Source organism: Myotis brandtii, unplaced genomic scaffold (genome assembly GCF_000412655.1).
Source record: "Myotis brandtii unplaced genomic scaffold, ASM41265v1 scaffold1738, whole genome shotgun sequence".
NCBI lineage: Eukaryota > Metazoa > Chordata > Mammalia > Chiroptera > Vespertilionidae > Myotis > Myotis brandtii.
In genome coordinates, this window is record NW_005356425.1 from 85,894 (window position 1) to 99,070 (window position 13,177).

General features: G+C 53.0%; 2 protein-coding genes across 6 annotated transcripts in view; one reads left to right on the forward strand and one right to left on the reverse strand.

Moving 5' to 3' along the window:
- PAQR4 (progestin and adipoQ receptor family member IV) overlaps positions 1-3,135 on the forward strand; it is a 30,241-nt gene extending 27,106 nt beyond the window's left edge. The window contains exons 1-4 of one of the 3 annotated variants that reach the window (XR_001361472.1): positions 37-131; positions 1,444-1,740; positions 1,881-2,670; positions 2,785-3,135. Coding sequence is in view for 2 of the 3 variants with exons in the window: in XM_014537166.1 (XP_014392652.1) it covers positions 1,494-1,740; positions 1,881-2,314 (681 nt within the window). In the remaining variant the exon portion in view is untranslated. Of the gene's footprint in view, positions 132-1,443; positions 1,741-1,880 lie in introns of all 3 variants that reach the window. The other 2 variants (XM_014537167.1, XM_014537166.1) reach the window with 2 other exon arrangements.
- On the reverse strand, positions 3,125-8,706 carry PKMYT1 (protein kinase, membrane associated tyrosine/threonine 1). 3 transcript variants are annotated; one of them, XM_005863173.2, is made up of 7 exons: positions 7,377-8,706; positions 6,007-6,500; positions 5,187-5,293; positions 4,885-5,057; positions 4,646-4,803; positions 3,475-3,555; positions 3,125-3,390 (listed from the first exon to the last, which is right to left on the reverse strand). In XM_005863173.2, the coding sequence occupies exons 1-7, from the start codon at positions 7,722-7,724 to the stop codon at positions 3,279-3,281; spliced, it is 1,473 nt and encodes a 490-aa protein (XP_005863235.1). In that variant the 5' UTR covers positions 7,725-8,706; the 3' UTR covers positions 3,125-3,278. The 3 variants fall into 3 exon arrangements, with proteins under 3 accessions (XP_005863235.1, XP_014392650.1, XP_014392651.1); XM_014537165.1 differs by lacking the exon at positions 3,125-3,390 and adding an exon at positions 4,325-4,335 and having other exon boundaries at positions 3,465-3,585; positions 7,377-7,830; XM_014537164.1 differs by having other exon boundaries at positions 4,646-5,057.
- Positions 8,707-13,177: the final 4,471 nt, after the last annotated feature.

The window sequence follows — 13,177 nt, forward strand, 5'->3', positions numbered from 1 at the left end:
GGCCAGCTCGCCGCCGCACCTGCAGTTCAACAAGTTCGTGTTGACCGGCTACCGGCCAGCCAGTAGCGGCTCAGGCTGCCTGCGCAGCCTCTTCTACCTGCACAACGAGCTGGGCAACATCTACACGCACGGTGAGCTGCGCCCGCGTCCCATACCCGCGGTAGCTCTGCCTGCGCCGGGCCGGTGGCCGGAAGGCCGAGGAGCGCCCCAGTGACCCGATCCTGGGCTGCCCCGGCCCTGGCACAGCCAGGAGCCGCGGTGACAAAGCTGCCATTGTCCTGTCCCGGACGGCGCTACCTGCTTCCGCTACCCCGGCGGGGCCCCCGGGCAGGCAAGGGAAGCAGAGTGGGGGGCCGAGTCCACTTAATCCCTCTGAGCCCCGGGGAGAAGCAGCCTGGTGTACAGCCCCTTCGTAATCCCGGCCCCCTGCGCACCTCCCCGCCCCTTTCCCCACTCCTGCCTGCGCCCGTCCGGACCTGGGTGCTGGGTGTCGACTTGGGACCTGGGTGTTGAGTTGGGCAAGAAGTAATCCAGGAGCAAAAGCCAGGCCCCAGCCCCTCCCCGCGTAGCCGCCCTGTTACCCCATCAGAGCAGTCTTTGGGGCTCCGCCTGGTGGCAACACCTCCCCCCACCCACCCCGCCCCACAGGCGTCGGGGCCCCTCCTCCGCGGCCCCGTGGAGCTGTGCTGACACAGCCTTGTACGTCCTTGGCCTGTCCTGGCAGAGAGGGCCCCTGAGCAGGCTGGGCCCAGCCTTGGGACCTGTCCCACTGGGGGACTGTGGCCTGGCCAGACCCTGCGATAGTGAGCAGTCAGCGGCCCCAGCCTGCAGTGCCCACCTTTGACCCCTGTGAGGGCAATGCTGGCGTGCCGGCAGGGAAAGGTAGGACGCCTGGGCTGGGAGGAATTGAGCGCCCAGGAGAGGTGCTGGGGAGATGGAACAAACTCCTTTCTGCCCCCTTCCCCTGCCTTGCCACCCCTTTTGAAAGACACGGGCTCAAAGCCTTCATTTGTCTGGTCACTTATGGAGAGGACATGGGGTTGGGAGGAACAAGCTAAGTTGTCCTGGGATCTGGTATCATTGCCCACGTGTTCTTTCCAGAACTCAGCTTGAGTCACGCCTCCTTCTGGCCTCTGCTGACACATAGAGGGCAGGTTGGGGGTTGGGGGCCGTTGCTTTCTGGGGAGGTGATGTAATGTGGCTGCAGGGGTGAGAGCAGCGTGGGAGTTAGAATGCCTGGGCTCTCTCCTACTCACCTGGGAAAGTTTACTCAGTTTCCTCACCTGGCAGTGGGCATAATCTCTTCTACTTCCAGAACTATTGGGAGCCTGCTGAGTAAGTAAAGTTCCGAAAACCCAGGGGCTGCCTCTGTCCCAGGTCTGGTGATAGTTATCACTGTTGTCAAGACCTGTCTTGCTCTCATTCCTTTCATGTTGTCTCTAGACTGTGGACTCCCTGAGGACATTACCTGTCCTCTCTGCTGAAGCTGTGTGATGGATAACTGTTTCCCTCCCCCAGGGCTGGCCCTGCTGGGCTTCCTGGTGCTGCTGCCAATGACCATGCCCTGGGGTCAGCTGGGCAAGGATGGCTGGCTGGGGGGCACACACTGTGTGGCCTGCCTGGCACCACCTGCAGGCTCTGTGCTCTATCATCTCTTCATGTGCCATCAAGGGGGCAGCCCTGTGTACACGCGGCTCCTTGCCCTGGATATGTGTGGGGTCTGCCTCGTCAACACCCTCGGTGAGCCAAAGGATGGGGTGGGGGGCTAGAAGAATGGAAGCTGGGGGGCAACTGGGGAGGGGGCAGCAGGGGACACTCACATGAAAGGGCAGGCAGTCCCCAAACTGATGTGCCCTCTCCTGCCTCTCTCCTCTGTGCAGGGGCCCTGCCTATCATCCACTGCACCCTGGCCTGCAGGCCCTGGCTGCGCCCAGCTGCCCTGGTGGGCTACACCATGCTGTCAGGTGTGGCTGGCTGGAGGGCCCTCACCGCTCCCTCCACCAGTGCCCGTCTTCGAGCTTTTGGTTGGCAGGCTGGTGCCCGCCTCCTGGTGTTCGGGGCCCGGGGAGTGGGACTGGGCTCTGGAGCTCCAGGCTCCCTGCCCTGTTACCTACGCATGGACGCCCTAGCACTGCTTGGGGGGCTAGTGAACGTGGCCCGTCTGCCAGAGCGCTGGGGACCTGGCCGCTTCGACTACTGGGGCAATTCACACCAGATCATGCACCTGCTCAGTGTGGGCTCCATCCTGCAGCTGCACGCTGGCGTCGTGCCTGACCTGCTCTGGGCCGCCCACCACGCCTGTCCCCCAGACTGAGCCATGGCCCACACACAATGCCAGCCTGTCCAGTCTTCTAGGGCCAACACCACCAGGCTTCCCTCCTGCTGCTGGTCTGCAAGGGACCGGCTCCTTGGATGCCTCCCAGCTGTTCACCCACTCTTCCCTGTGGACGAGCCTCTACTCCACCCACACCTCGGAGCTCCCGCTTCCTTCCCCGCCTCCTTCCAGGGCAGTGTCTTCCTGTGCAGCTAGAAGGAAACCGGTCCTTCCAAGGGCCTGTTTACCCTCCATGACCTGTGAGGGTTGGACCAGAGGGATGTTGGGGTCCGTCTAGCTCTGATGGCTGGAGTCCTGCCAGCCCAGAGCCATAGCCCCACCCAGACCCTCATAAGGTACCTCATGGGTGGCTGGCCCGGCCACCAATCCACGATTCCTCCATCTTTTGGCCCTGCATGCCAGCCCATCCAGCAACCTAAGGCTCACCCACCCCTTCTTCCTCTGTCCAGAATGGAGTGAGGGGTTTGGACAGCAGGACTATTCATTGATCCCAGGACCAAGGGGCAGGAAGACTGCTGCTGCTTTTCCCAGGCAACTGGCACAGATGTGAAGAGCTGAGTGGCCCTGGCCCACTGGGCTAAGGGCCCACCCTCCACCTTGAGTGCCATGTTCTGAAGGCTCAACCTGCCCACCGGGGACACGCCTGCTCAGGAAATCTCTGGTCCACCCAGCATGGGGCTCCCAGCTGCAATGTGCTGGCCTGGGGCTCTGCAGCCAGCCTCAGCCTCAGCCTGTCCCAGGGCCCTCAGACCCTGGGCGATGTCAATAAAATGGGCAGGAAGTGCTGTGTTGCCATGCAAGCAAGCTTGGGTGCTCCCAAGATTCAGATATCTTTTATTAGACATGGCCAGGCAGAAGGGACGACGGGAGTGCCCAGAGGGACCCCAGCCTCCAGGATGGGGGAAGGAGCTAAAAGGTTAAAAGCACCAAGGCTGCGAGGGGCTCAGGTTGGGCCCAGTGAGTCCTCAAACAGGCTGAGGAGGTTCCGAGGCTCAAAGGAGGGGAAGGAGCCATGAGGGGACTCTGAGTCAATGTCACTTAGGTCCAGGTCATCCCTAGGGGGTAGAAGAGAGAGAAATGACACTCAGGATTTGAAAGGGCCCTCCCACCTCCCTACCTCTGACCCTGGGCCTACCCACCTCAGTGTTTGCCTCCTCTGGGGAGTGGAGGAGGTGCTCCTGGCGGTCCTGGCCAGGATGGCCTCTGGAGAGAATGAGGGTCTGCACGGGGTGGGCAAGACAAGCAGGGTGTCAAAGCAGTGGGAGTGCATGGGGAGGAGGCTGTGGGAACAGCACCATCAACCCTGTCCCTGTGTAGGTTCCTATTGGACACAGGCAATGAAGTGTGGTGCCCTTTGAAAGAATCATTCGCACAACTTTTAAAGTCTACCTGATCACCTAGTCCCTTTTCAGAACACATGGGCTTCAATTGAGCTGGCTTTGAAGTGAACCTGTGGTAAAGGAAGCTTATTTTGCACTTCTCTTCTGCTATAAAGTGTCCCTATGACAACAGGGTGACATTTTCTTTTTAATTCTCACCTAAGGATGTTTTATTTATTGATTTTTATTTTTATTTTTTGAGAGAGAGAGAGAGAAAGAAAGGGAAAGAGAAACTTCAATGTGAGAGAAACACCAACAGATTGCCTCCCATAGGCACCCTGACAAGGGATGGAACCCGAAACCTATGTATATGCCTTGACCGGAAATCAAAACCACGACCTTTTGGTGTATAGGACAATGATCCCACTAACTGAGCCCCCCAGCAGGACTGCACTGTGATGACACTTTCATAAGGAAGGGCTCATGGTGTGATTTCTCCTGAGAACTGTCTGCCCTGAGCATGTGGTTTTCCTTTGCCACAGTTTCTTAATTATAGCCTCTCACTTGGCCCCCAGGCATCTGGGACTAAGGAATTCCTCCCAGGATGGGGGCTCGCCAGGCTCTGGGAACTTTGTCCCCTGAAAAGGACAATGCCTTGTCCTTGGGCACTGGCATCCTGGACTGCGGTTGGAGCTGCACCACCTGCCTCTCCCTAGTGTGGCAGTGCCCTAAGTGTGAAGTTGCCATTCTGCTGTGCTCTGCACAGCAGCTGTTCCATGTTCTGAGCTCAGAAGAAACAACTGCATTCAAACCAGGCCAGGCTGTACTCCCACCAGCCTTGGTGCCCTTCCCAGGGTATGAGGGGGGCCAGGTTTATGGGAGGGTCCCTGTTCACCACTAATCCCCATGGAGTCTGGTCTCTGTATGGGGTTTGGCCACGCTGACAGCCCGTCTCCCCACCCCTGCCCATCAGTCCTGAGCTCTCACCCACCCTATGCTGTCGTCATCCCAGTTGCTGGAGTGGCTGTTGTCCAGGAGGAAGCTGTAGGGCGGCGAGCCGGGCGGGGTGGCTGGAGGCCTCAGGGGCTGTAGCCAGCTGGCAGGGTGAGCCAGCCCATGCCAGAGCCAGCACAGCAGGGCAAGCAGGGCCTGTGGGGACAGGGGGCCAAGGGAGGCTGGACAGAATCCAGGGCCAGAAGCAGGGTAGTCTGTTACCTTCACCAGTCTTACCTGCCAAAGGGCCCAGCCTCGACTCAGGGCTTCAGCAGCCATGAACCACAGGACACTCCAGGGCTGTGGCTGCCTGAGCATAGGCAGGGCCAGCAGGGTCTCAGCTGTGGCCCGCAGCTTGGGATCAGGCTCCAGCATCATGCTGAGGACAGACCGCAGCTCAGAAGACAGGCCTGTCCACAGGGTAGAACTATGTCAAGGGTGACTGGGCTCTGAGCCCAGCAGTCTCCTCACAACCAACCACTTCCTCACACAAGTCTGTAGCACCATGTCCCCCCGCCCCCACCACCACCACCACTCACCGGCAGTGAATTCAGGGGGCAAGTAGCCCTGGCGCAGCTGCTGCCAGCCCTCTCCACCATGGGGCAGCTCCATGTTGCACGCCACTTCCAGGATGGTGAGACCCAGACTGGGGGGTTAAGGGGGGTGGAGACAGCGACAGAAGACAGACAAGGTTAGCCTTGGGCCACAGATCCCAGAGCCCCAGGATGCCCCTCAGAAGAGGGTGGAAAAGAGCCGCTGTCTTCTACCATGAGCCAGGCAGGTGGGGAAGGAGTGGCTGGGGGCTCTGAGAAGGCCCCAGCAGAGCCAATGAGGGGAACACATTCATGAAGCATGGACCCAGTGTTCAGTGCAGCCCACAAACCACTGCGATGAGTCCTCCTGGCACCCCCTCCAGATAGACACTATGGTTACTAGTGTTACTATCTGGATCCTGTAGATATGGCTGGATAGGCGGTTAGAGGCAGAGCAATGGTTACTGACATGCATCATGGAACCCAGTGCCTGGTCTAGTCCCAGCTTCACCCCCTGCTAACTGTGGACTCTGGGCAAGTCCTTTAACCCCACTGTGCCCATTCCCCTATAAATGGAGTAATAATAGTCCCTCCATGGAGATGTGGTAAAGAGATGGGTGAATCTAGTAAAGTAACTCCAGATGATTTGCTGCTTAGACAGCCTGACTGTAGACTACCCTCAACTAGAGGGTGGTGGCTTCACCCCCTCAGGGCACTGTCTCCCAGCCTGAGGCCAAATCTTCCTGACTTTGGGCTAGGATGGCATTTCCCTCCCTCTGCTGACTGCACCCCAGCCATGAAGGGCCTCCCATGGCCCAGCCCTTACCTGAACACATCGGCTGCTGTCCCATAGGAGCCCTGCAGCAGCTCGGGGGCCATGTAGCGGGGGTCTCCCTCCTGGGCCTCACCAGCTCCAGATTCATCCAGCTCCACCAGCAGCCCAAAGTCACCCACTTTGCAGCGGCCCCGGGACCCCAGGAAGATGTTGGCAGGCTTGATGTCAAGGTGGACCAGGCCTTGGCCATGCAGGTGGGCCAGAGCGAGGAGGGTATCCCGCAGGTAGCCCCAGACCTGGGCCTCAGGCAGGCCAGTGCCCCAGGCCTCACAGTGCTGCTGCAGGCTGGGCCCACACAGCTCTGTCTGCAGGTACAGGATGCCGCCCTCCTCCCAGGCTCGCTCCAGCCGCACACAGCATGGGTGCTGCCCCACCTTCTCATGGCCACTGACCTCAGCCAGCTTTCGGGCCCGGTCCTTGGGGCCCCGGAATGGTGACATGGAACGCTTTATGGCATAGAGCTGGCCATCTTCCTTGGAACGAACCTGCAAGGGAGATAGTACCTGAGGGTGGGATGGGAAGTAGCACAACCATTTAGCAGAACAGCAGATTCTATTAAGATTTCACATGTGTGGAAGGTGCAGCATGGCACCTACCTTAGACACCCTTGCACATGCAATAGCAAGACCAGACAGACCTCTACCCCAGACATTGGCTCACTAGAGACCCAAGCAAGGAAGAGACAGGGCAGACCTCTAAGAACTAATCTGGAGGGTCTCTCAAACGATTATGAAATAAAAACAGCTGGCTTCAGAACAATACAGGCAGTGTGATCCACTGTGTAGAATACTAATTGGTTTGTTTCTATATGGCCAATTCTAGAGATGTAGAGAGAGAGTTCTGGAAGGAAGGGTGCCCACCTGAGAAGCCCAGCGGTTTCCTCTGGAAGAAGAGCTAATCTAGGGGCCCACATTGTTTGTAGTACTTGTGTAAGGAATACTACCATTTTAAAGGAAATATAAATTATTGAAAAATATATTTTAAGGAAAAAAAAAAGGTGGTGTACAGAGTATAGCCTAAGTATCTGCGGCCTGGGGGGTGGCGGGGGCTGGCTCTGGGACCAGGCAGAGCTTGCCAAGATCAGCTGGCTCCAGGGTGGGAGGAGATGGTAGCCAGGAGCCACTGCCAGGCTCTGGACAAAGGGAGAGTGTGCACTGAGGGGGCCCTCGAAGGGGCCTGTGTGGGGGTTTATGAGAAAGCAGCCAAATCAAACACTGAGGAGGGGTGTCTATCAGCCCAGGAGAAGTGGGCTGTCAGGAGAGAAGGGGAGCAGGCTGCCCAGGATACTACCCCATCCAGGCAGAGGGAGGGAGGCAAGGGGGCACCCCCAGACAGGCCCATAGCACTGTCACTCCACTCACCTTGAAGACCTCTCCATAGGAGCCACGACCCAGGCGGCCCAGCCTCTGGAAACTCTGTTGGAAGAAGGACTCCGGCCGGCTTGGGTCGTAACTGGGGCTCTGCAGGGTCCCAGAGGCTTTGCCTTGAAATGACACCTTCCGGGGTTTGGGCTGGTGCCAGCCTGGGGTCCGAGGGAAGAGGCGACTGATGGGGATGCTGCCCTTGGCAGGGGGCCGGGGCGGAAGGCTCTGACTAAGCCCCCTGGGCCTCTTGAGGGAAAAGCCAGGTTCTGCATGGCGGAAGTAGGCTGGGACTGGGGTCGGGGTGCCACTCAGGGGTGGTGGGGTGCCCTCTGTGGGCACAGGCATGGCCAGCACAGGAGCCACTGAGAGGTAGAGTACAGAACAACGTGTCCACTCCAACAGTTCCTTGTCCTGTGGCCCCAGAGAGGCTGTGAAAGAAGCCGCGTCTACTCCTCACACATGTTCTCCTTTAAACATGGAGGCTGTGGAGACACGAGCACCTGGTGGGAAAAGGCAGAGAACAAATATATACACACCTGCACACAGTCGTCTGTACCTAGAGGTCCTAGAAACACAAACTGAAATGCATGGGACCATGTCCCAGAGGCTCCCACCATTCAGCAGAGGTTAAATCAAGGCAGGTTCTGGAGCCAGACTCCCTGTGCACACACCCTGCCTTGTCACAACTGCTATTTGACCTTAAGATATGCAATCTCTTCCAAGACTGTAAGGGGGACATATTCCCACAGGCCCACACTCCCTTATCTCCGATTTCAAAGTATAAGAAGGTCTGATTCCAAGTTCCTTGCTCTCTTTTTCAGTTGTGATTCTAAAACGCGTGTAGTGGGGTCCCACTTTCAACTCCATGTTGCAGAGGCTAAGTCCCAGCTGGATGTAGCCGAGAGGCCAGGGCTCCCTCCTTTCACCAGCCCCCACTCGGAAGGCGCAAGCTCTGCCTAGGGTCCAGCAGGTCAGGTATACAGACAGCACAATCGCTCAAGGCCCAGCTCATTCCTCAGAAGGAGGTTCCACACTGGGCGGGGCAAGCTGAGACCACAGGCTGCCGCCCCATCGGAAGGCAGCGGTGTCACTCAGGGAGATGGGCGTAACTGACCCTGCCCGCAGCTCCAGAGCGGCAGCTCAGACATTCTGCCTGGGGGAGAGGTAGTTATAAAACAGACAGCTCTGAAGCTCTCCCTATAAACAAACAAACAGACTTTATTTGAAACAGAATATGGGCAGTTCAAGTATAAAGGTGCTCTAAAAAGTCAATAACAGAATGGCTACCATCAACAAATCAACAAATGACAAGTGCTGGCGAGGATGTGGAGAAAAGGGAACCCTAGTACACTGCTGGTGGGAATGCAGACCGGTGAGCCATTATGGAAAACAGTATGAAGTTTTCTCAAAAAATTAAATATGGATATGCCCTTTGATCCAGTGATCCCACTTCTAGGAATACATCCTAAGAAACCCAAAACGCCAATCAGAAAGAATGTATGCACCCCTATGTTCATAACAGCACAATTTATAATAGCTAAGATCTGGAAATAGCCCAAGTGCCTATCAGCAGATGAATGAATAAAAAAGCTGTGGTACATCTACACCATGGAATACTATGCAGCAGTAAAAAAAAAAAAAAAAGGATCTCTTACCCTTTGAGACAGCATGGAGGGACCTGGAGAGTATTATGCTAAGCAAAATAAGCCAGTCAGAGAAAGACAAGTACCACATGATCTCATTCATATGTGAAATCTAATGAACAAAATAAACTGATGAACAACATAGATCTAAAGACATAGAAGCATAAAACAGACTGCAGAATCTCAGAGGGAAGGTGGGGGAGGATGGGTGGGTGGGAAGAGATCAACCAAAGAACTTGTATACATACATGCATAACCCATGGACACAGACGATAGGGTGGTGAAGGCCTGGGGTGGGGGGCAGGGGCGGGCTAGAACAGGTCAATGGGGCCGGGGGGAGACATGCAATACTTTTAACAATAAAGATTTAATTTAAAAATCAATCAAGGTGTGGGTGGTACACAAATAGGCCGAGGCTGGTGCCTCCATTATTATAACCAGGTAATTTACCAAAGAGAACCAGGTAAAGAGATAGATAAAAAGAGCCTTCCTGGGGTCAAAACAAACCTCAAACACTGAACTCAAAAGCTATCCTGTTAAAGGAGCCTAAATTTAATTGGACCAGTCAATGGAGCAATGGATGCTCCACGACAAAAACAATAGAGAAGACAGCTAGCAATTGGGGGAGCCCAACAGGCAGATATGATTAGGGAAAGCAGTCAAAGACAGCCCCCCTTAAAGCCCTGGGGTCCCAGGTTGATTGTGTAGATGTTCCAGGCTGGGTCCTCTGAGGAGCCATGTCAGAGACTTCATGCTGCAGAAAGACATGTCACTACAACGGTCCAGTCAGTCACTAAACAAATAGATAAGAAAGGAAAAAAATCACAAGCCCCAGGGGGGTTGAGGAGCCAGTACACACAGTCGCTAAAATGTAAAAAAAACAAACAAAAAACAACCAGTTTTTGCCCAGTCAGCGTGGCTCAGTGACCTATGAACCAGGAGATCATGGTTGCAGGCTAGATCCCCAATTTGGGGGGGTGGGAGGGGATACAGGAGGCAGTCAATCAACGACTCTCTCTCATCATTGATGTTTCTATCTCTCTCTCCCCATCCCTTACTCTCTGAAATCAATAAAAACATATAAAAAGTAAAATGTCTGGTTTTGCAGGCCGGTGTGGCTCAGTGGTTGAGCGTCAACCCATAATCCAGGAGGTCTCAGTTGGATTCCCCCTCAGGGCACATGTCCAGGTTACAGGCTCGATCCCCAGCAGGGGGCCTGCAGGAGGAAGCCAATCAATGATTCTCTCTCATCATTGATGTTTCTATCTCCCTCTCCCTTCTGAAATCAATAAAAACATATTTGTTAAAAGTTTACCAACCTTGCCCTAACCGGTTTGGCTCAGTGGATTGAGCGTCAGCTTGCGGACTCAAGGGTCCCAGGTTCGATTCTGATCAAGGGCATGTACCTTGGTTGCAGGCACATCCCCAGTAGGGAGTGTGCAGGAAGCAGCTGATGTTTCTCTCTCATCGATGTTTCTAACTCTCTATCCCTCTCCCTTCCTCTCTGTAAAAAATCAGTAAAATATATTTTTAAAAAGTTTACCAATCTTTAAAAAAAATCTCCAGTTTTCAACAAAAAATTACAAGATGTGCAAAACACGGGAAAGTGTGACCCCCACACAGGAAAGATAAAATAAAATAAAAGGCAGCCCTGGCTGGCTGGTTGGTAGAGCTTCATCCTGAGACACCAAGGTTGCAAGTTCCATCCCCAGTCAGGGCACATCCCCAGTCAGGGAACATACAAACCAATGAACGCATAAGTGAACAACAAATTGATGTTTCTCCCCCTCTCTCTGTCTTTCTCTCTAAAATCAATAAATAAAATAATGTTTAAAAAATAAAAGTAAAAATATCTTTAAAATTTAAATAAAAATAACAGGCAACACAAAATACTTGTAAGAAGGACTAGATGTCAGATTTAACAAAGAAAGACTTCAAAGTAGTCTATAAATATGCTCAAAGAACTAAACGAATAGTTCAGTTTGGCTCAGCGGATAAAGCGTGTCAGCCTTGGATTGAAGGGTCCTGGGTTCAATTCCAGTCAAGGGCATATGCCCGGGTTGCAGGCTCAATCCTCAGTGTGGGGCCTGCAGGAGGCAGTCAATCAATGATTCTCTCCCATCATTGATGTTTCTATTTCTTTCTCCCTCTCTCTTCCTCTCTGAAATCAATAAAAATGTATTTTTTTTTAAAAAGCAATTGTATGAAACAATATGTGTGTAAATGTTAATATAAAGTAATGTGATATACTTGCAAATAACAGCACAAAGGAGATGGGAGAGAACAAAACTATACTGGACTAGAAAATGACACCAAGTGGTAACTTGAACAAATGAAGAGAACCAGACATTGTAAATAAGAATGTCAATATAACACAGATGCATATATACTTTCTTTCCTTTATTCCCTCAGCTTCTTTAGGAAATTAAAGACAACCCAAATAGAGAGTGGGGCAAAAGTAAGTTTACAGTTGTGAGTATGCAAAGTAGTTTATTCTTATATTATTATTATTTATGAATTACTGTATTATTTTCCATACAAACTGTAATCCTACTTTTGCCCCACCTGTAAATGAAAAGATATTACATGTTCATAGATCCAAAGATTTAATATGGATAAAGTGGCAATACTCTCCAAATTGATCTACAGATTCAGCACAACCCCTATTAGAATCCCAGCTGGATTCTTTATAGAAATTGACAAGCTGATCCTAAAATTTATATGCAAATTCACTAGACCCAGAATAGTCAAAACATTAAAAAAGTTGGAGGATTCATACTTCCCAATTTCAAAACTTACAATACTACAAAGTTACAATAATCAAAACAGTATTGTATTTACATAAGGATAGACATATAGATCAATGGAATAGAATTGAAAATTCAGAAATAAACCCTTACATTTATAGTCAATTGATTTTGACAGGGTGCCAAAACAATTCAGTGGGTAAGAATAGTTTTCTCAACAAGTGGGACAACTAGATATTTACATAAAACTCATTTGGCCATAAACAAATAAATAAATAAATACCTCATTTGGCAGAAAAATACGGTCTGACCTACTTTCCCCCTCTAAGTGTGAATATGCATATGTTTCTTGACAAAAATATTAATGTGTTTGATTACTGAATGATGTCCCAGGCCCATGGGTGGTGTTACATATAAATGTTATATGCACCCTATTAGCTTTCTAAAATCTGACACATTTTGAATTCCAAAACACTCCTGGCCTCAGATTTGTGGACCTGTAATAATCATCTCAGGGAAGCCTCGGCCTAGCGTTTGGCATGCAGATTCCTTAATAAATGCTGTTAAAAAGACTCACAAAGCCACAGAGGCCCCACAGGTACAAGTAGCTTTGTGTGTTGAGGCAGAGAAGGCTTTTTGTGTTGCTATAATGTTGTAACTGAAACACGAACAAGAACACAAAAGGAGGGGAATGTAATTTTGAGAGGAAGCCACAGTGTATCAAAAGATGCCATGCCGGCCACGGCCAGTGTGGCTCAGTTGGTTGGGCATCGCCCCTGCACTGAAAGGTTGCTGGTTTGATCCCCGGTAGGAGGCAGGTGGGAGGTAGCCAATGGATGTTTAGGTCTCATGTCACATCCATGTGTTCTCTTCTCTCTCTCCCCCTCTCCCTTACTCTCTCTCTAAAAAAAATCGATTAAAAATATATTTTTAAAAAAAGGATGCCATACCTAAAAGGGGGCAGTCACCCGAACTGTGCCCTCCAGCCCCTGGGAGAGTGAGGCCTGCGGGAGGGTCCCCCATGGCGCCTCCCTAGAGGACTCGCCCTACATGTTGTGATAACCCTTCCTCTGCCTTTTCCCCCAGGAATCCCACTCCCCGGGATGCCAGGCCCCCCGGGGCGCTGATTGGAAGTTCGGCCTCCAGACCCGTCCCGGCACACTCAGAGGCATGGACAGCCGCATCTTACAGCAGCTCTCAGCCCCCTCCAATGTCCTCCACGTCCCAGCACCCCTGGCCTGGCCACTCAGCTTTGGGGGGGGCGGGGGGGGGCAGGGTAAGCAGAAGGAGCCAGGCGAATCCAGGGCGGCCCTGCCCGGTTTCCGGGACGCCAGCCAGAGGCCTCCCCTCCCGTTGGCCGGACACCTCTGCTGCCCGGTCTACCGCGCTCGACTGCGACCTCCCACAC